The sequence below is a fragment of the Numenius arquata genome, chromosome 16 (genome assembly GCF_964106895.1).
Source record: "Numenius arquata chromosome 16, bNumArq3.hap1.1, whole genome shotgun sequence".
Taxonomy (NCBI): domain Eukaryota; kingdom Metazoa; phylum Chordata; class Aves; order Charadriiformes; family Scolopacidae; genus Numenius; species Numenius arquata.
Window position 1 is genome coordinate 10,611,644 of NC_133591.1, and position 22,010 is coordinate 10,633,653.

At 40.0% G+C, this 22,010-nt stretch overlaps 2 protein-coding genes across 5 annotated transcripts in view; both read left to right on the forward strand.

Moving 5' to 3' along the window:
• Window positions 1-138: 138 nt before the first annotated feature.
• On the forward strand, window positions 139-5,071 carry DDT (D-dopachrome tautomerase). Of its 4 annotated transcripts, none has more exons than XR_012463535.1 (5): window positions 144-309; window positions 390-565; window positions 1,377-1,975; window positions 2,886-2,974; window positions 3,130-3,466. XR_012463535.1 is itself a non-coding variant. In XM_074159426.1 (4 exons), exons 1-3 carry the CDS (start codon window positions 202-204, stop codon window positions 2,965-2,967), a joined length of 366 nt encoding a protein of 121 aa, XP_074015527.1. In that variant the 5' UTR covers window positions 158-201; the 3' UTR covers window positions 2,968-2,974; window positions 3,130-4,015. The 4 variants fall into 4 exon arrangements, 2 of the variants coding, with proteins under 2 accessions (XP_074015528.1, XP_074015527.1); XR_012463536.1 differs by having other exon boundaries at window positions 158-309; window positions 3,274-3,465; XM_074159426.1 differs by lacking the exon at window positions 1,377-1,975 and having other exon boundaries at window positions 158-309; window positions 3,130-4,015.
• A 320-nt stretch (window positions 5,072-5,391) lies between these two features.
• The window catches only part of CABIN1 (calcineurin binding protein 1), a 116,921-nt gene continuing 100,302 nt past the window's right edge, over window positions 5,392-22,010 (forward strand). The window contains exons 1-16 of the mRNA XM_074159794.1: window positions 5,392-5,544; window positions 8,916-9,008; window positions 9,362-9,475; window positions 9,668-9,802; window positions 10,069-10,249; window positions 11,197-11,326; window positions 12,194-12,343; window positions 13,458-13,750; window positions 14,761-14,929; window positions 15,371-15,507; window positions 15,902-16,119; window positions 17,919-17,997; window positions 18,219-18,406; window positions 19,627-19,776; window positions 20,296-20,490; window positions 21,633-21,869. Coding sequence (XP_074015895.1) covers window positions 5,392-5,544; window positions 8,916-9,008; window positions 9,362-9,475; window positions 9,668-9,802; window positions 10,069-10,249; window positions 11,197-11,326; window positions 12,194-12,343; window positions 13,458-13,750; window positions 14,761-14,929; window positions 15,371-15,507; window positions 15,902-16,119; window positions 17,919-17,997; window positions 18,219-18,406; window positions 19,627-19,776; window positions 20,296-20,490; window positions 21,633-21,869 — 2,622 coding nt within the window. The remainder of the gene's footprint in view (window positions 5,545-8,915; window positions 9,009-9,361; window positions 9,476-9,667; window positions 9,803-10,068; window positions 10,250-11,196; window positions 11,327-12,193; window positions 12,344-13,457; window positions 13,751-14,760; window positions 14,930-15,370; window positions 15,508-15,901; window positions 16,120-17,918; window positions 17,998-18,218; window positions 18,407-19,626; window positions 19,777-20,295; window positions 20,491-21,632; window positions 21,870-22,010) is intronic.

Consider the following 22,010-nt stretch of genomic DNA (forward strand, 5'->3'; position numbering starts at 1 on the left):
GTAAAAGAGAAAAGCCAAAGCCCTGGGCCCGGCCCGGCCGAAGGACACGGTGCCCAAAGCCTCGCTGCGGGGACGGCGCCGGGCCCCAGCTGCCGCCTCCCGCCCCCGCCGGGCGGCCCCGGGGGCGGAGCGGGGGCCGGGCCGGGCCGGGCCTGGCGGGCAGGGCCGGGGCGGTGAGGGGCTGCGCTGGGCCGCGGAGCCATGCCGTTCCTGGAGCTGGAAACCAACCTGCCGGCCGGGCATCTGCCGCCGGGGCTGGCCCAGGACCTGTGCACCGCCGCGGCGGACATCTTGGGGAAACCGGCGGAGGTGAGCGGGAGGGCCGGGGGCGGCGGGGCCGGGGCCGGGGCCTGGGCGGCGGTGGTGACTGACGGTGCCTATGCCGGCAGCGGGTGAACGTGACGGTGCGGAGCGGGCTGCCCATGGTGCTGTCGGGCTCGGCCGAGCCCTGCGCCCAGCTGGTCGTCTCCTCCATCGGCGTGGTGGGCTCGGCGGAGCAGAACCAGCGGCACAGCGCCCGCTTCTTCGACTTCCTGACGGCGCAGCTGGGCCTCGGCACCGAGCGGTGAGTGCGGGCCCGGCCCGGGGGTGGGCTCTGCCCTCGGGTCAAGGACAGCGTGGCTGCCCCTGGGGCAGGGAGAGGGAGAGCAGCGCTTCCTCTGTCAGGGTTATGTGGTGGGTGACTATGACACACAGCGAGCTAAAGCACAGGGAGGTGGTCGAAGCGATGGTGATGTAGTTTTCCAGGCCCTCCAAGAGATTCAGGTCTAATAAAGATCCAGGACTAGATTGCAAACGTTAAGTGCTCCCGGATGCTGAATCCCAGATGCACAGTTAGGTCCAGGTAAAACCGTGGACAGGCTTGTGCTCGTTGAACTGTCTGGGAAAAACTGTTCTCTGAAGATGAGTGGTTCCAGTTGGTGTAACTGGTGGAAAACCCAGTGGGAATTAGTAGAGCGTCACAGTGGGGTCGCCATGCCAAATGCTGGAAGAAGGCTGTTCCTAAAGGTAAGCCATGTCCCTCTTCCTTCTTCCCTCTCTCCCCAAGGGAGTACTTTCCTGTCTCTTGGGTGCTGTCAGGGTAAATACCTGACAAGATTATGAGCTGCTTGGGTCCTTCCGAAATGGACAAGTATCTGGTATAAACAGTGTTGGAATTCAGTCTGCTTTTTGGTTTGTGTAGATGAAGTCTGGCACCTGTTTGTACCCAGCCCATACACAGCTTGTCTTTGCTTCTGTCAAATTAATACCATGGAGTGTGAGCCAGCGAGAGCTTAGCACAGATTTTCTACCGTGTTGCAAACTAGGCAGAGATAATATTTAATTGTAAAATAATGTTTCCTGTCCACTGCATTTTTGCATTTATACCCAAAAAGGATTGTCATCCGCTTTTACCCACTGGAGCCCTGGCAGATCGGCAAGAACAGAACAGTCATGACGTTCCTGTGATCCCTGGAGCAGCCGGTTGGAACAAAGCAATGATGAAGATAACCCAGAGATGACCAGCACCATCTACTTTTTTCCTCTTACGATCAAATCTGTGTAGCTCTGCACCTTCACTTGTATGATTGACTTTTGTCTTTGCATCACATGCGTACGAAGCTCAAGAGCGGGGCAATCTTCTGTACTGATTTTACTAACACAGTTCAAGTCTTTGTCTCAAGTCTGTCTTGCAGCCCAAAGATTCTCCCAGTGCCTGTGGCTAAGCCATTGCAATCTGCTGGTGGCCATATGGGGGCCTTGAAAAAGCTGTCTTGTAGCAGCAAAAAGTTTAATTCCAGAACACATTTGGCTTTATTGAGGACCAGAGAGGTTCTTGGGTTCATCCAGTTTTCCTCATACTTTGCAAAGCAGGAAGAAAGATCCTTTCTTCTGTTTCCCGGTGGTAGCAGAAGAGTCCCAGGCTGGCTAAGTAGAACTGGGAGTCAAATTCTTCTCTTTTCAAGCTCCCCGAAAGCCCTTTCTGAAGAGAGAGGTGATTACTGGGAGGGGAGTTTATGCTTTTATGTACTTATTTATTTAAGGCTCATGTCAGATCCTGTGCGCTGTGCTCTATCATTGCTACCCTCGGTGGCTGCTTCTGCCAAGTGTTATTTGTCCCCAAGATCTTCATGGCTGAATGTTTGTGTGCTGATGGCAGGCAACGAGTAGAGGAGGGAGTTGCTTGTGAAGAATTGCACTGTGCCACAGGAAAATACTTTGAAGGTTCTGCTACTGCCAGTTTTAATTCCTGTTATTCACTCAGTTGTTCAAAATACTTTTACTCCCCCCCCCCGTTACAGAGAGTTTTGAGCTAATACAGCATCTCGCTGTGTGCTGTGGATGGAGTTTTCAGCTCAGTGTCCCAGCGGGGAAGTGGTTTGGGTTTTAGGCCCCATATGCTCCCTCACTTTATAACTGGAATACACATGGCATTATATTTAAACAGAAGCACGGTACTTTTTATATATAATGTTATCTCTGTCTTCCATCCATCATGAAAACATCGGTTTCGTTTCCACTTTGTGACTCGGTCAGGTCACAGAAGGAGCTCAGAGGATCTGTGAGCGTGCCCTTGGGATATGGAGGTCCATGGGAATGCAAGGCTGAAGGGTGCTTTGGTGCTCCTTTGTCATTCAGAGTGGTGTGCTATTTGTTTATGACTTGAGGTCTCAAGATAGTTGAAAATACTCCTTCTAGTTACCATTTGAAGTTAGTTGTTCCCTATGCATAATAAACATCTTCTGTGTTTGCAAAATCTGTCAGGACTATAATACCAAACACAAATTTGTGTATCAGGCTAGGAGGGCTACACATTACCTAGTTAATAAAATTTATTAAAGCCTCTTTTGATAAGTGTCAGTTTGTTGGCTTACAGCATTGGGGTTTTTTTATCTCTCACTCAGTGCTTGGAGCCAGGTACCATGGCTGCCCAGGTCCCTGCGCTGTCTCAGGAGGTCTCTTCAACTAAAAGTTTTTGAAACTTGAGTAACAGGTAGGTGAACTGAGTCTGAGACTCATATATAATCAGGAATTCTCTCTTGCAGGGAGGAGGGGTGGTCAGCCCTGGCTTTGCAAAAGGGCTTGACCAACATGAAGTTGAATACCCTGAAATGCAAAGAATAATGTTGCTTTAATTCTCATCTGCAGACGGCTCATTTCTTGGAGATCTTTCTTTCTGCTTTGCAAAGGAACAAGCACAAACTCTCGCCAAAGCCTTTGTTTCCTTCAGAGAAACCCTGTTATGTTCTGTGCCCCAGCTCTCCTAATTTGGGCCATGTTGTCTTCTGCTAGACACTGCTGCAGGTTCAGTGCCTTCCCCTCGCCCTTGGCTGCTCCCCGTGTGGACTCTTGCCTGGGAGCGACTTTCCCAGCATTGCAGAGCTGAGCAGGAAGAGATAAGAAAGGAGAGGGAGAGCTTGGAAAACCGAGTGTGCCGTGCAAATATGGCTGAATAAAATGGGTCCTCAGTGTGACTTCCCCATCCATTTCCTTGTTTTGTCTGCATTCTGGCTTTATCTGACAAAACATCCTAGAATAATGCAAAATGACGGCAAAAGTGCTGGGTCAAGGATCTTCTGGAGAATTTTATGGTTTGTGGACTCTGAGCTTTTTTTGTAAGAGCAGTTAAGATATTAATCAAAGGATCACTTGGTTATGAATTGCTTGTGCTTTGGTCTCAGCACAGAATGAGAGTCTGAGAGTCCTACGAGCTTGTGGCTGGCTGTTTTCCTTCATGAACTGTTGGGGCTGAATATACCTTTTATGTTCATATTGATCTGAAGAGACGGCCTATTTTTCCTCCACTCAGCTAACCTTAGAGTAGGTTTGTGCAATACGTTAAGGCTCAACAAATACAACCTGCAAAGGGGCTACGCAGGCCCCTGAAACCCACCCTAGAGAGCGCCCACAGAAACCAACAGAAGCAGGAAACATTTTCTCACACCTCTGTTGCTTATGTTCCCTAGTTGGAGAAAATCAGATACACTCCCCTATCTAGGGCTCAGCAATAAGGTTATAAAATTGCTTTCCCTTGAATGCTGTGTGCAGATTGTCTCTCTTCCATGGGATGGAGCCTGCTTGATGTCTGGATTTAGTATCTCCCAGCTACAGTAGATCTTTTTACTGTTGTACTGACTCTGTAACTTCCCAGGCTTAACCTCCTAAGGTTAACTAATATTTCTGCTCCCAGAAATGGCCTCTGTTGTTTGAGAACTCTCTGTAGGCATATTTGCAAATTCAAAGGTAAAGACCTGATTTTGAAAACTGTGTAACCATTTCCTAGCTTCAAACCTTTGAACTGCAGACAATCTTTCTGTGTTTACAGAAGAGAGGAGCGGTGAGGCCCTGAGCAGGCTCTACTGACAGAAAAGGGCAGTACTGACAGAAAAATACTGTAGAATCACCACAGCTTTGGAAGTTATTCTCCAAGTACAACAGTGTGATGCTGCTGTTCACGGCATCCCTGTTCTTAGTTTGTTATGACGGAAAGAGCGATAGGACAAGAGGAGATGGTCTCAAGTTGCACCAGGAGAGGTTTAGATCGGATATTAGGAAAAATTTCTTCACCGAAAGGGTTATTATGCATTGGAACAGGCTGCCCAGGGAAGTGATGGAATCACCATCCATGGAGGTATTTAAAAGACAGGTAGATGTGCTGAGAGACACAGTTTAGTGGTGACTTTGTCAGTGTTAGGCTGATGGTTGGACTCGATGATCTCAAAGGTCCCTTCCAACCAGAACGATTCTATGGTTATTGTCTCCCACAAATGGGATGCCGGAATTCATACGTTCAGGATGAAGACTCTTCTTTGTAGTGCTAAATGCTGATTCAGGGAAACACTTGAGCACAGGCTTAACTTCCTCAGTGTGATGTGACACGTTGGAACAAGGGGTGGCTTTAAACACGTGGGTGTATCCCACAGAAGGGACAAGGCCGGAGCGTGCCCTCCTCGCTGGGTCTCTGCTCAGTCCGTCCTCACTCGGCGCAGACACCAGGAGGCCTCGCGTTGGGCTGCAGATGGCACACCTTTCCTTCAAGATTCCCTGCAATATGATCACCTTACATTTAAATAAAATGATTCCCAGCAGGAGCTGTCGTTACTCTTTGCCTCGGCTCACTGCCCCACATCCTCCTGCCGCCACCAGGCAGAGATGCCTCCCCCACCTCCCACGGCCGTAAAAGCACGTTCCCATCTAAAGCACCAAGGCAAATTTGAGGGAAAACCAGTAACTTTGGGATGATTTCCAGACCCACTGGAAAAGGACCCCGCTCTTTATTTAACCCACTGCACACACCGCCCCCCACCACAGGCCTCGCCCCCCCTCCACCCCGCCCTTCCCTGCCTCTCTGTCCCCGCCTCCCTGTCCCCAGCGTTCCCATTGGCTGTCTAAGGAACAGCTGCTGGGCCAATGAGCGTTCTCTTTATTGGCACGTGGGGCTCTGAGGGCTCAGAGGGGGTTGCCGTGGAGACCGCCGGTGAGGCTGCCTCTCCGGGGAGCCGCCGCTCGCCTGAGGGAGCCGCTCCGGGAGCAGCGCCGGCATCCCGGGGGCGGCCCTGCGAGGTGAGTGTCCCGTCTGCCCCCGGCACCGTGGAGGAGCCTGAGGGGCTGCCGGGGCTTTGGCCCTGCCCCTGCGCGGCCCGCCGGTGAGGGCTGCCAGAGCCCGGCCCCAGGCGGCGGGGCCTCGCCTGCTCCCCTCCGCCGAGCCACGGGCAGAGGCGAACGTGGGCTCCGTTCTCTCCCCCGCCTCCTCCCGGCCCTTTGTGCCACCCTCCGGGGAGGGCAGCCTGTCTAACAGCGTGAGGGGCGTCCCCGCTCCTCCTCGCGGAAAGTTACTGTGTTTCGGTAAAAATGGCTTTTGCAAAAATGCGGCGGAGGTGATCTTTGCAATGTTGAAAACAAAAACCCAAACCAAAACTAAAAAAACCACCCCCAAACTCTTGATTTTTAACAAATGTGTATTTGCAGTGTATGGATCCCAAGTGCAGCAACAGCAACAAAAGCCAGGAAAGCCTAAGTTACTCCCTTTGTTTCTTATTTTGCAGTTAAGACTCACAGAAGCTGTGGGAACACGAGCTGACATTTGAAATTTTTACTTAAGTTTTAAACTGCTAAGGTAAAAGGAGATAAGATTTCAAGGCAAAAGGCTTCAAATAGGTATTGTGGCCTTTTGAGGATGTGCTTACCTGTCATAGCCACAAATTTATAACTGAGACACTCTTGTAAAAGAAACAATTCAGACTGGTTTGTAATACTTTTTAATACACAGACTTTTTAATATAAAGACTAATTATTTTTTCCTACCGAATTGATGTAGCTATGTTCCTCTGAAAGTGCTCGAAGTCACGTACTTAATTCCCAGATGTTATGACACTGTTATAACTCAGTCCACAGTTAGGTTTGCAACCATGCATAGTGCCTGGTTTGAAAATAAATGAAACAACCCCCCCACCTGCCAGACACACCAGTATAAAAGCTGTGCAGAGGCAATAGCCTTGTCCTGTTTTTCAAAAGCATTACACTGTTCTGTTTGGTTATGCACTCTTGACTTCTGAACAGCAGAGAGAAAAGCTGCTAAATACCTGTTACAAACTTTCTGTATAATTAAAAAGTAGAATTAAAATTGTTTCCCCACCTTTTCTGTAGTTGCAGTTTCGCTGGCAGTCTAACCACGGAAGTAAACTCTTTACTGTAGTCTCTCTACTGTTGACTTCCTCTGCCATCTTGAGCAAGATTATGTGGATTCAGCGAAACACTTGAGCATATTTCTGAATATAGGCATATTTGTAAGTGAACTTAAAACCACTCCATTTAAATATGTAATTGCTTTGGGATCATCGAGTCTTATTTATTTAGATGTCATAAGCATCTGCACTTTCTGTCAAAACCCGGGGCATTCAATATTTCTGAAAGAGATAACCATTAATCTCTGTGCATGTATTTTCTCCGTATGCAAAGTAGACAAGGAATCCTTGTCTTAAAAGAGATTTGAGGTTTTATTAATGTTTATTTAGAGACTTAAAGAGAAAAATGCTTTATTGCTGTGCAGTTGTCAGTCTGATTTAGCTGGAAGCGAGGAAAGTAAGTGGTGCATGGGTAAGCAAAATATTGCTGAATGAATGAAATTCCTGTCAAAGCATTATTTTCTCTGTGTGCAGAACTAATCATGATGATGTATGAGTTAATTCAGTTTATAGTTCAAAACTCCCACTGCTTCCTGCTGTGGTTAATTCTGGACTTACTCTTCTATTAACACGGTCTCCAATATTGAAGACTGTGTTTAGCCTGTCTTGCATGTGTCATCTTTTTGTTTGAGTTGATGGGGAGGTTTTATCACGTAGCAGTGAAGCTTTTCTAAGAAAGCAGCACAGAACTGTTCCGTATTTTTTGCCTTTACTAAAATAATGTTTCAAGCAGTTAATAGAGTATAAATGATGCGTTTAGTTATGAGGAAAAATGACTTACAGATTAAAAATGTGTATTTTCTGCTTTAAACTTTTTATCAGTGATAAAAAGACTGGAAACATTAGTATCTTTCCTTCAGAATAAAGAAATAGCAGTTAGTAAAAGGTCAGTTTCTTTTTTTTTGTATAAATCTAATAGTTCGATGTGCATATGCAGTAGCTATAACTTGATTTTGCAATAGAGGTGGTCTGTAGATGGTGAACATATTCAGAAAAGACAACTGTGTTATAAATGATGGTTCTGTTCTAGCAGAGATAGCAGTAATGAAAACATTTTTAATGAGAGGAATTTCCAGGCACAGGCAGTATTTTGAGCAATGGATTGATTAGCCACTATGGCCTGCTGCAAAGTCAATCTGACACAGATAACCTTCCATTTTTTTCCTTTCCTGTTCTGTAAATATCCATAAGTTGCTGTAGTTTCTAGACATGAGAGAGCACTCTGGTTTGTGCTTTAGATAAAAGGTGAAGGAAAACTTCCATTATTTTTTTTAAAGTAACTAAAGAAAAAACTCATAAACTATAATGATTCATGCTAATAAAATGTCAGTGTGCTCAAGAAGCTTTTTTCATTTTAGCTTTTGTCATTAAAGAGGTTCATGTTTTAATGTTAATATACTGTATGTTAATTAAATACTATACAGTAACTGAATAACCTTATAGCTGTAATTAAATTGCCAATACTTCCACTCCCCCCTCACCAGCAGGGCTAGCATTTTGAAAGCCATCCTGAAGTAGTGAATGTGCTTAACTTTGTATTTTATTCTCTTGTCTCTAGTTAAAATTCACTTTAATGTTACTGTTCCTATGTGGTAGGGCAATTTATCTCTTAGCATGGGGTGATGTTGACATAGGACAGTTAATTAGTTATTGATTAAAGTATTCACAGCCTGTCTTTTACTTCTGAATGCTTTCTTTATGGACAGAATAAATATTCTAATCCTGTTTGCTTTCCAGACCTGTTTGTGTTAGGCCCTTCCTCCTAAGCCTGGAGAAAGACACTGTGAATAGCTGTGAACATGGTAAGGGCTTATTGAGATAGTTGTTGAGATGTTTTGGTAGAAATAAAACTGAAATTTTTTCACTTTCCCTAGGACTCAGAATAAATTGGCATAATGAGAAAATTGTTCTTGGAGTGACTGTAGTTATTGGTAAATTTAAGGATTTGAAAAGAATCACTGTAATGTACACGTCTGTTCTTCCCTTGCAAGCAAGGGAAGCTCTTGCTTGCAAGGCACTTGAAATTTTGGGTTTTTAGCTGCTTTCAGGGGGGAAATTGTTTTGACATTTTGTTATTTGCAATTAGCAATTACTAAATTCATTACAGTTTTTGTGACTTTATGTAGAGAGCTCTCAGTATTGTCCATTCACCAAGTAAAGTAAAAAAAGAAAAGAGAAAAATCCAGTTTGCAAGGGAAATGGGGACACGTAGATGTAACATTTCTTGTTGCATCTTACCTGTCATTCTAGATTCGAATCGCAGCCCTGAATGCGAGCTCCACAATTGAGGATGACTACGAAGGTACCTTCAAAAGTCATAAGACACAGACAAAGGAAGCTCAAGTAAGTAAACCCACAAGTTTCTTAATGAAGTTTTGTCTTGGTGGGAGTTTTGTCCTCTTTTATTGCAGGGATTGTTCAACCATAATTTTTTGTTTTTAAGAAAGTTGTGTTACTGTCTTACCTCTTGAACCATCCTTTAGCAAGCTAAAGCTTCATTCAAATGAGTTATATTAGGTCAGGAAGGCTAATGTTCAGCTCTACAGTCTGTACATGAGCTGCTATATAGCAGAAAGTATTAAAAGTGTGAAACCACTGATATTCATAATAATAAATCATAATAAATATAAGTATATTGTAATAAGTACATTCAATAAAGTTGCCTGACAAAATAGGTTCTAATTTTTAAACCACAGGAAGCAGAAGCTTTTGCCTTGTACCACAAAGCCTTGGACCTTCAGAAACACGACCGATTTGAAGAATCTGCTAAAGCTTATCATGAGCTGCTTGAGATTCGTCTTCTGCGAGAGGTCAGTGACCTTTACAGAATGAAACTTTAGAAACTATTTTTATTATATTTTTTATAGTATTCATTTTCTTCATTACTTCATTTCTTATTGGGTAATTAGAAATGTCAGTGTTATCAGTTGGCAAGTTGTTTGCTGTTCTTTTTACTTGTCTAATTCCTAATGCGCATGTTGCATTTATTTTATCATTTCTAGGCAGTTCTTTCTGGTGATGAGAAAGAAGGGCTGAAACATCCAGGCTTGATGTTAAAATATTCCACCTATAAAAACCTAGCACAACTGGCAGCACAAAGGGATGACTTAGAGACAGCCATGGAGTTTTATTTGGAGGTACAATACAGCTGAAATAAAACACTAGAGCCTCAATATTGGCAAAAACTTGCCAAAATGTAGATGTACCCCTTTCAGTATACATCATTTGAATGTATGTCTGAATTCTGTGTACTTTCTGGCGTTACATTGTGATATAATTAGTCCACCATTCAGTCCCCAAATTTAGTAGTGACCCTGCTGAAAACTAAAGCAGTGCCAATCCCTGTAGACAAGTGGATGTGCGTATCTTAAATGTGAATATTGTTGTTTGTTATGCTTTCTAGGCTGTAATGCTAGACTCTACTGATGTCAACCTATGGTATAAAATTGGTCGTGTGGCAATAAAACTAATCCGCCTACCTTTGGCTCGTCATGCTTTTGAAGAAGGTCTCAGGTGTAATCCTGATCACTGGCCTTGTTTAGATAACCTTATCACAATCTTGTACACGCTCAGTGACTACACAAGTAAGTACAGCACACCAAAAAAAATTCTTAAGGTATATGTAATTTTACATATCAGTAAAAAATTGTAATGATACAGTTTAGAGGAGAAAGTGTATCTTATGTAAGCAATACTTTAGGGTATGATAAAGACTTTTACTTCATGATAAGGAATTTTTTATTTCATGATAAAGTATGATGGTTTGTATCAGTTCTGGTTACCCTAAAAATAGATGTTTGTGGTCTCTTAGATCAACTTCTTTTGCAAGAAGTTTCCCTGTAGACTGTTGTCTTGCGTATCATTTTATTTTGATTTTCTTTTTCTAGTCATTTCTAGCTATAGAGTTCCAGGATCTGAGTATAAAACTACAGTCTAGTTCATAGCTTAGCATGTAGTTGTAGTTGCAACAGTTTATTGTAGTTACAACAGTTGATACAACTGACCCTAAGATTCTGCATTTGAGTAATATCCAGTGGGTGAACTCATTCAAAGGAAGTTTAGGAGAGAAGTTGCAAGATGGCAGAAATGTTGAATCTGGTTCCTTTGTCCTACTGGAATGGTCCTAATTCTCTTCACTTAATTGCCCACGCGAGCAAAACCCTGGTAGGATACATTGCTTGATACTAATGGAACCTGCAGTTAAGACATTTGGTTACGTGAAGATGGCGAATGATTGTGATTCTGCTTTATGATTCTAATTTGTGCAGGAATGGAGTTTTGAAAGTAAATAAAAGATGTGCTGCAAAATTTGTTTAAACAAAATTAATTGTCTTCTGGATGTAATACTTGGGAAGGCATAACGGGTTATTTTTACTGTATGCGTGTAATTATTTGATGTGTTACAAAGCTATTGGTCTAATTTATGTAAATGTCATATTTAGTTGGAATTCAGTGGTGAATGTGAAGCCCAGAAATGCTTTTGAATGAACCGAAGTGGCGACTGACCATTCAATTTCTGTTTCTCTGTCAGCATGTTTGTATTTTATCTGCAAAGCCCTGGAAAAAGACTGCCTATATAGCAAAGGATTGGTTCTGAAGGAGAAGATCTTTGAGGAGCAGCCTTGCCTCCAGAAAGATTCTTTAAGGATGTTCCTCAAATGGTGAATGCTGTCCTATACTATATACTGCATTTGGAGTGTTAAATTTTGGGTTTGGGGTAGCTCAGGAAAGCTGGTGAGATATAATGCTTTAAGCTTTAACAGTATCTTGCTGACCTGCCTTCTAAATAATAAATCAATGCTAAGTGTTGGTGCTACTGACAGAATGTTCTTCAATAATTACTTTTGGAGGGAGGTAGAAAGATGCAAAAAATCAATTTGCTGCTGCTCACCTATTTTCATACCTAAATCTCTTGTAATCATCTGCTTTTGTTTTATTTTACATATTTGCAGCTGATATCTGCAGCATTCATTTTAGTTTTCTTTTCCTAATTAAAAAAAAACAAACCAAGCCACTTGTTTTTTTTGTTTCTGGATTGTGATATCTAGGAAAAAGTGGATTATTTTTAATTTCCAAAAATTCTTTCCTAGACTCAGACTATACAAGAAAATTTTCAACTCCAAATTTTATTTGTGATGACATAAATTTCTCGAAATAGCACTTTGGAATGAAAGGAATTTCTCAGCCATACAATTTTTTTCTGAACGAAAAATTTCTGTCCCAGAAAGAAAATAAAAACCTCCTGCTTCTCCCTTTGTTTCTCAGTGTTTGGAAAACAGAATAGGACAATCTCCTTTTATTTTTTATTTTTTAAGGCAGAACAAAGATTTCAGATGGTGAACACTTCTATGTGTGCTATAAAGTTTGTAAAATAATGTTAATTGAACGCCTGTTTTAACTTCTTATAACAAAAATAAACAGTGTTATCAACTGAATCTCCCCAAGCTTTAAAAAAACCTCCAAACAACAAAAAAAACCAACCAACAAACAAAAACTTTAACTTGTCTTCATTTCTTATTCTTTCTTAGTGACATGTCTATCCATAATGTAAACGTGAGTGCAGCTGAAAGAGGAAGAATAATAGATGAAGCACTGGAGCTACGTAAGAAAAGACAAGCTTTGCTCGTGCGCGACAGAGAACCAGACCTCAGGCTCGTCCAGCCAATTCCCTTTTTCACGTACGTCTTCATGCTTTCTCTTCTTAAAAGTTTTCTCTGAAGCCACTTAACGCTGACAACCATGTTGCGTTTCAGATTTCTTCAGAATACTTTTTTTTTTCCTTTGTGAAAACAACCGAACTCCACAGTGTTTTCATATTTTATGAGTTTATAGGTTGGTTTGGTGTTATTACGATTTTAGCATAAACCCCATATTTATCAGTTTTCAACCTTTGAATTAAAACCAGTGATGTAAAAAAAAAAAAAAAAAAATCTTCACTAAGAACGATTTGGCAGCCATTCCAACTGTATTATTAGTTTTTTCTTATATGACTAGTTTGTATATGAATTTCAAAGTTTAGCTTTATAAAAAAATGTTTTTACTATTGGGATAATGGAAACTAGGAAACAAATTACAGTTCTTTATTTGCAACAATATATAAAGATACTCATAGGTTGTTTTATATGTCTTTATTAAGGCATAAAGGATTGGGTTTTACTTTGTTTTTTTAATTCGACATATTTTTCTGGATTATAAGTGGACTCTGCACATAGGTCCTATTGCAGAAAAGTTGCTTCTACTCATGGATAAGGGTGAGATTTTTTTTATTGTTGACTGAATGCAGAATCTGAACATGGTTCCTTTGACACTACTTTTTTAGGGTTCAGTATAGAGTAATTTCCTCAGCGACTACTGCCTAGACCTTTTTTGATAGAGACATTTTTTGATATTAGGCACATCGCTGACTCCCATTTCCTTCTTACTGCAACCAACTCACTAGTTTCCTCTGAAAACTTATGTTTGGTGCCGCATTTTATTCTTGTTTTCTAAGTGTTCTATTCTAGAAGGAAAGCTCCTAAGGACCTCTGTTCCAGGCCTGAAATTGTCGATGGTCCACGTGACAGGAAATAGAGATATTCTCCAGCTGGAGAGAGATATTCTCCAGCTTTTCTAGTAGTGGGACAGATTTCGACACTCAAATGTGTATTCCTCTCCCGCTGAAAAGCTGCTTTTGGTACCTCTAAGCTATTGGAGAAGAACAATGTTGAATGCTGTTAGGTTTGTAAATATAATTTAGAAAATAATGTGACAAGAATTAATGAAGTTGCGATGACATTGTGTTTCCACATGCAGATGGAAGTGTTTAGGAGAAGCTTTACTTGCCATGTATCACCACCTCACAACGTGTGATCCTCCTCGGCCCAGTCTGGGAAAGAGAATTGATCTCTCAGAATACCGAGACCCAGTTCAACATTTGACTCTTTCTCCTACCTCTGCTCCTGTCAGTGTTATTCAGCAAACTCCTGCCAGCACTAATCCAGTGGTGACAGTGACAGAACCTGTGTTACCTTATACTCCAACCACACCCAGCTTTCCAAGTCACAGTCAGAATTCATTGGAACCGGGAGCTACTGTAGGTGAGCAAGGTACTTCAGTCTAAGATTCAAGATATCTTTCCTTCTTATCTGGGTAATAAAAGCACTACAGAATTCAGTGGGAATTTGAATTTGTATAAATCTCAGCATTTGTATAACATCTGGTAGAAAAAGTGGAGCTGTATAAAATTCAGTTGTGTTAACCCTTCACATTAGAAATGGAAGGCCACCAGCGTCTCTGAAAATCATTTATTCCTGACTAAGACATAGGACCAGTGTTCAGGACGGAGGACTTCCTTTCCTATCTAATGGAATTGCGAGTCAGGTTGATTTGTTGTTCTTGATTGTTACTCCAGTGCAGGAATATTTAACCTCTTCTGGTTTTGTGCTATTGACTCATACTTCAGTTTTTCTTCTTTAAGATTAGACGAATTGTGGCTCCATTCAGTGGTGATGCATATCAAGCTTTTAATGTTGTGAAGGGTTTTGAGCTCCTTAGAATGAATGAGCTCTTTGACTGGATTATTCTTCTGTTCACGTGTAACTTTAAGAACCTGAGAGAACCAAGCTGTCAGCTATATTGATTTGAAGTCTGTAGCAAGAAGTTTGAATGTTTTATACTGTAGCTGTATATGTATTTACATATCTAAAACTATGAAGGAGTTACCAGTATTTTGTTGATATTCATGAGAACTTACAGGTGTTTCTGGAGTTAAAGGCAGACTCCTCTGATTTCCATTTCAGAAACTTCTTGAAACTAAAATAATGAATTCTAATGAATAATTAAATGCAGAATTTTCAGTAAGTCTGCTTCTTGCCTCAGACAAGCATTTTTATGCAAAGTGCCATATCCAGTTGATATTAAAGTGATTGTTTAAATGATTTTGAAATTTTTGGCACTGTCTTCTAGAGGAAACCAATGAGTTGCAAGTGTTGCTGTAGAAAAAAATAACATCAGCAACAAATAACTTTTTTTTTTTTAATAGAAAAGATTATCCACTTTTTCTTTGGCAATTTAACCTGTCTGTATTTATTTATTTATTTTCTAATTCTGTTTCTAGGTGACATAACTGCAGGTGATAAATCTAAGAAAGGCGTGAAGCGAAGGAGAATTACAGAAGATAGTGGTGAAACAGCAAAAAGGAGATCTGCTAGAGTCCGGAACACCAAGTGTAAGAAAGAGGAGAAGGTTGACTTTCAAGAGCTGTTGGTGAAATTCCTTCCTTCCAGGTACTGTACAGCAGTAAGTGTCATTATGAGAGAATCAAGGGCTAAGCAGAGGAAGCTGCGTGGGGTTTTGTTTGATTGATACGCCTCAACCTTAAAACCACTAGGCTCATGATATTTTTTGAAGCAGATATGATGCATTGTCTTCTCATAAGTTTAATAAAACTGTTTCTAGTGAAAATTACTAAAAACTAATTGAAAAATAAGAAAGCTTTTATTAATGTGAAACTGAATTAGAGGACAATGCAGATGTCAAAATGGATAAGATAAACAAGATAATCTTGGTTTGGACAGAATTTGGGAACTGAATGTAAATCTCAGAGTTTGCTTCAGTTAATGTACTTCCAGTGTTAAAATACGGACCGTGATTAGGTTTCGCTTCCTAGTGAAAGAAAGAATGAAGATTTTGTTGATATTACGGTTTTTGCCCCCCCTTTCACACAGACTAAGGAAATTAGATCCAGAGGAGGAGGAGGACCCTTTCAATAACTATGAAGTGCAGTCAGAGATCAAAGAGGAGAATTTCCAGCATGTTGGACCACATAGAATGTCATTTGATTCTACAACATTTATGGAATCTGGTAAGGATTTCATCATAACCCCCATTCTTTCTCTTTTGTTTCTTCCATATTGTATGCTTTATTTTCTGTATTTTCCTATCATATCTAGAAGGTAGAGAAACATATGTTATTTCAAAAAGTATAATTTTATGGCATAGAAATATCTCAGCTGGTAGCAGGTGTGATTTTTTTTTTTTTTTTTTTAAAGTCTGCTTAATTACTGTGTGCAAGAGCTCTGCTGTGTGGGTTGTCTCATTTAAACAGATTGGAATACAATAACTTAATTCTGCATGCATGCAGCACAGGAGAACTGCTGGAAAATCAGTGCATAAAATACTGTTGAAACTTAACTGTTTCAAGTTATGGTCTGCCTTGACCTTAAACACGTATGACTTTGTGTTTATCTGCTTTCTAGAAAAACAGGACGTTCATGAATTCCTTCTGGATAACCTGAACAATGGTGGGATCTTGGAGCTGATGATGAGATACCTAAAAGTCATCAGCCAAAAGTTTCTAGTGAAGTGGCCTCCTGGCTTGTGTGAGGTGGTCCTTAGTATCTATAATAGCTGGAGAAAGCATAGTAGTAGTCTTCCCAATCCGTTACTGAGGGACTCAAGTAATCAGCATATCAAGGTAATAAAACACTTTTCCTTATACTCCTATTTGCTGCTGTGTTGCTCTCAGTGTACCAGAAGTACTGAACTGAAATCCAGCAATTAGACGTAGGTTTTGCTTGGCTCTGTCTGAGAACCTGCTTCTCCTTGCTGTTGCGTTTTCATAAACTGTGGTCTACTGCAGATCATGTAACTTCCTGAGCTCCTGAGCATACCTGGGTGATCCTATATGCAAGTATACCCTATATATGATATATGTGTGTATATATATGTTTATATATGTAGATATATAAACATAAATATATTTTACTCCTTTATATTGTTGTTACTTTTTCCTCTCTCCATTTGCTTCTGATATGACACAAAGTTTTGCTTTGTCATAGGGTGAGTAGAGAGGCTGCTCTGTTCACACTGGCTGATTGAGGGTCAGCATTTCTGCTCTAAATAGAGTAAATACAGTTTAATTTTAAAATAACCTGCAATTTACAGTAAAAAAAAAAAAGGAAACAACCCAAAAAACCCAAACTAACCCCACAACTCCCCAGCATCACCATTTAATTACCTTTATAAATCTGTAGATTTCACAAATGCAAATAGAAAAAATGGTAAGTTCATTAAATTAAACGGGCTTAGTGACACAAGATGATTCTTCTTGGATTATAAAATGAGTACTGATACTTCTTGTCCACTGAGCCTGCCTATGTTATCTTTTCAGTGTTATCAATGTGTGTTCATTTTCATGACTTTGGTGTGCAGTTTGAAATATTTTTTTTCAGATCAACAGTGTTTCTGCTTTTTTGCAAATGAAAAATGAATTCTGAAAACTGTGTTCCATTGACTTAGTTTACAAAACAAAGTGTTGCGATGTAGCAGATGTTAAATTTTTTGTGCATCCTGTGACTTTTCTATTTCAGTATATTTTTCATATATACATACTCTTTTTTAAACAAATGTAAATGTATTTGTAAATGTATTCCCTTGGTTCTCATTATAACTGCATAACTGCTTGCTTGTGTGTAAAATTTAAAAAGTCAAGACTTTGTAGCTATACTATTAAAAATCACTGTCCTCGTGCTTGTCTATTCTTTTTCATCCTTGAATTTATTTTAAATTTGATTTGCAAGCTATCCCGAGTGTAATAAATTTGGGTTTTTAAGATAGTAAAGGGCTATTCTGGTAAACCTTTTCACAAGCACCTTTTTTATATAGCTGGATTTGTAGCCCTTATTCCTATGAATTTAATCAGAAAATAGTCTGTTCTTCACTGCACAAAAATACCTGGCAGAGATCCATGGTGATGTGATTTTTAATATACTCCCGAACTTTATCCAGCAAGCATTAATGAGCTGATAAGACTAGAGTACATACTCAGTCTCGTGGAGATAAATACTGAAAAAATTATAGGATATAGACTTTTTATTTCTCAAATATCAGTACTTCTGCTATATTCTGGAAACATGCTTTAGCATGATTTAGCAATTTAATATAGTTTCATTTCAGCCATGTACAAAAATAAGGATGTCACTTTTTCCTAACATCAGGCAATGCTGTTGTGACTACCTTCTTTCATGAGCTGAGATTTTTGTTGGTTTGTAATGCTCCTTCTAAGTATTGTTTGTTTTGTACCTGTTGATTTGTAAATGCAATTATACACCTTTAGACAGAGGAAGAAGTAGTTACAGCTTGGGAATAGAAATCCCAAGAGGACAAGATGAAGGTTTTCTTTGAAGTAAATTGCAAATTTAGTGGTCTTTTTTTTATTCCTCTGTATATTTCTTCCTGTATACTCCTTTTGATATCTCCATACTTTTTCTGAAGGATATGATGTTGATGAGCCTTTCTTGCATGGAACTGCAATTAGATCAGTGGCTACTGACAAAAGGGAAGAGCTCTACAGGTGAGAACTGGACGTTCGTTTCTTCAGACAGAAATGTTTCCAGCTTTTCATTGGATTTCGGAGCTATTTTTTTCTTAATGAATATCTTTCAGATCTCTATTTTATTGGTCTGTCAGTTGTTTGCCTTAAAGTAGATCAATATTTTTGAAATACTAATATGTGGGACTCTCTTTATGATATGCTAGTAACTTTATGATAAAATGTAATTAACTGATTTGCAGTTTCTCCACGAAATTGTCCTGCTGCCTCTGTGAATGGAAAGTTTGGTCCTGACTTCCCAGGAACTCATTTCTTGGGAGACCTGTTGCAGTTGTCATTTGCATCCTCACAGCGAGATTTATTTGAGGAAGGCTGGATGGAGTTTGTCACTCGGGTGTATTGGCTGAAAGCTCGCTTTCTAGCATTGCAGGTTTGTTTCACTTTTGATTTAATAAATAAAACCTTTCCCAAATTAAAATCGATATTCAGAGGCGCTATAATTGATTTGGGAATCTCAGCTCAAACCATAGTGAATTCATTTCACTCTTTATTATAATTAACTATCCCCAAGGGGAAAGGTGGAAATGAAGTGGGAGGTCTCACATGCTAAGCTATTTAGATCCGTTTGATATATAAGTCTGTTTAAGTTAGCTTGTGTTCAGCTTAAAAAATATATATTTAGACCAAAGTTATTTGGAGTAGTATTGTGTAGCTGCAGAACGTGGATTTTTTGGGACCTGGGCAAGTGGATACAATCAAAGTCCCAGGCATTCCAAAACACAGCTTTCAACTGAAGCTGATGGTAGTTTAATTACTCTGCCCTCTGCTTTTTCAAGGTAGCATGATTCTTCTTTTGGAGATGTTTAATTTAATATGCAAATTTTGAAGCAGAGGGTTTTGAACATATCACTGAGGGAATAATTTGAAAGAAATGTTAGTTGATCCCAGACTTTTTCTCCCTCTAAGTGTTGCTTCCTCGGGACATCAAAGAGTTTGTTTATGCATCAATTGTGTGTAAGTCAATTGTCAACTAATAATGTGAGTTGGTTTCATAAGTGTGACCTAACCAGTCCCTTCCATTTTTATTTTTTGCGTGTAAGGATTCCTTTTTAATAAACTTACTTGAGGAAAAATGAGAGTTCCTATATGGCTACTGCCATTTTTTTATTTAGATACAGTTAGATTTTGCCTGTGCAGCTTGCATTCTTCTCCTGACCACTCAACTTAAGTATCTGCTTCAGCTGGCCAGAGCGAATAGAATGCATTCACCTTGCAGAATAAAAGAATGTTTCTTGACTCATTGTTTTTATTTGCACAAATTGAAGTTATTTCTACTGTGTTGCTCTTCCAGGTTTTTAAAGGAAAAGGACTTTAGCAATCCATATTAATCCTTCAAATTTATGCAAGTTGAATTCTATTTCTCTGATTTGGTTTACCTGTTATTAAAGTCACTGCTAAGATGTATGGCTTTTTTTTTTAATTTGAGATTGTCAATTGGATTTGTTTTTTATTTGGGAGGATGTGCAGTAATCACACTAGCAGTGCCTGCATTGAATTTAAACATTTTCTACATGCTTTAGAAACCCTTGGTGCAGACAGATCTCTAGGATTTTTTTGGTTTTTTTGTCTTCCTCTATACTGTTTCTGTAGGGAGACATGGAACAGGCACTTGAAAACTATGATATCTGCACTGAAATGCTACAGAGCTCCACTACGATGCAAACTAAAGCTGGCAATGAATGCAGCATCGTGATACGGTTACCTAATCTACACGTTGATTCTGTTGTTTCTTTAGAAGAGGTAAGAATTAATTTACAAGTGTATGTAGAACACTAGATTATTAGATTAGTGTTTTATTTTCTGTTCTTAAGCATAAATATCGTCTTTGCTTAAATGAGCTCTTTACCTCAGCAGTCTGTTTTCCACATAACAATTTGTGTATGCTTCTAAACAAAGGGATGTCCATCTTTTATTCTTTCTGCTGTTTTGGGGGATGAACTGCAACACAGGAGATGCCATCTTCACTTTGAAGTCTGTATGACGGATGTATAATTGCAGTATAGAAATGTGTGATACTGGGATTTGAGGCAAAAAAGTTTAAAATCATTATAGTATTAAAGTAATATACTATATAATAATTAAAAACCAGTGGAATGGGTGACGTGTTACATAGTAGGTGTTTTCTTCCTGGTTTGTATTCCTGGATGCAGCTGTAGAGTTCACATAGCTTTATAGCTAAACTGCTGGGAGAAATGTCAGTAGTCAAATGTATGTCAAGACAAAATGAAAGTTGGATTGTGCCATCTGTGATGTTTGTAGATTGAAAAGAACCTAAAATCTCTGGAGAGATGCCAGTCTCTGGAAGAGATCCAACGACTGTATGAGGCAGGGGATTATAATGCAGTGGTGCATCTGCTTCGTCCAACATTGAGCTTTAATGGTTATGGCAGAGCAAAACATCTGGAATTTGTAACATCCATACCAGAGAGACCAGCACAGCTGCTTCTCCTACAGGTTTGTTTTGTTTCTTAAAAAATCTTTTTTAGTAAGGGAGATGCTCTTTAAAGTCCCTTCCAACCCAAACCGTTCTGTGAATAAAGACTTATGCTTGAAAACAGGATGAAAGGATTTGTAGAGCAGGTGTTAGTGGTTAACGAGTCTTATTTACAAAGTGAAATGTGGAACCAAATCTGTAAATGATCTGAGCGGCAGTTTTATTGACATCATTAGCAATATGCCAGCTTTTGCTAACTGAGAATGTGGCTAAAGATACAAGATGTCTGAGACCTACATGAAATGGTCAGAAAAACTGTAAATTCAAATAAACTTGGATCATTGCAGAGACATCTCATGGATGGATTCACACTATCTGCATCTGCGGCAAATACTTCCTGCTTTTGCTGATGTTGACTATATGGTGATTTACAACCATTCTGAAACTTAAGAGTTATCTAGCATATGAATTATTTTTATGATGTGGTGTATCTGTCCTGCATAAATGACAAATCATCCATAGATGCATCCAGTATAATTGCTGGGCTAAATAGTCCGTTTGACACTATGAAAATTAGTGTACAAATGAGCTCAACCATAGGAACAATTTGAGCCTATCAAGTTCTCTGGGGGGAAAAAAAATGTTGCACAAAAAAAGACTGATGTTCTTTTAACTGGACTGAACCAATTCCTACAGCCTCTGTGCCATCTCATGACCCAAACTTGGCAGAGTAGAAAGCAGCAGGAGGATGTTGCTATAATGCTAGCCTTACAGTTGCTATTTTGTTATTTATGAAGTAATAAAATGATAGTACAAGGTCATAAAGATCCAAACCCTGTTTCTGTAGGGCCTCTATTCAACTGCATATCATGAGAAAGCCATCCTTTCCTGAATTTTTTTTCTTGCATCTCTTATTAAAACAGAAAGATTCAGTGATGATTTTCTTGAAATTTAGATCCTACTTCTGTATTTGTCATCCAGGGTCCATGCACCTCCCATTGTCCTTTTTTTAATGTCCTATTTAAAGGTGTTCTGTTATCGTTTCATTGAAGTAACCACATTAACTGTATACACTGTATTGCTTTGCCCTGCTGTGCATTCATGGTTTAAAATAAGCCCTTCATCCTTATAATGGATTTTTTTTCATATTTACATTCCCTAGGACTCCCTGCTCAAACTGAAAGATTACAAACAATGCTTTGAACGCTCAGAAGTTGCCTTGAATGAAGCAATTCAACAGATGATTAATATGACAGCAGCCTCTGCTAAAGAAGAGTGGGTTGCTACGGTAACACAACTGCTCACAGGAATAGATACTTCATTATCATCAGTCAACAGCATCCTGAAAGACTCTTCTGTAACACCAAGCCTCGTTCGATTAACAAACAACCTGATCCAGGTAACCTGTTCACTTGCACTTGGAAAGAGGTATTGTGTGCTACAGACCTTCACGCTTGATACAGCTGCTGTGTCTGAATTGCCATCCACTCAGAGGGCCGTTTTGGGTTACATTTTTGTTGGGGAAAGGTCAGGGGAAGAT

Excerpts from the sequence above, each read along its gene's own strand:
- DDT (XM_074159426.1), top strand. The coding sequence starts at position 202 with ATGCCGTTCCTGGAGCTGGAAACCAACCTGCCGGCCGGGCATCTGCCG. Across the intron at positions 310-389 it reads TCTTGGGGAAACCGGCGGAG|CGGGTGAACGTGACGGTGCG; the intron begins GTGAGCGGGAGG and ends CTATGCCGGCAG. Across the intron at positions 566-2,885 it reads CTGGGCCTCGGCACCGAGCG|TGCTTGGAGCCAGGTACCAT; the intron begins GTGAGTGCGGGC and ends TCTCTCACTCAG.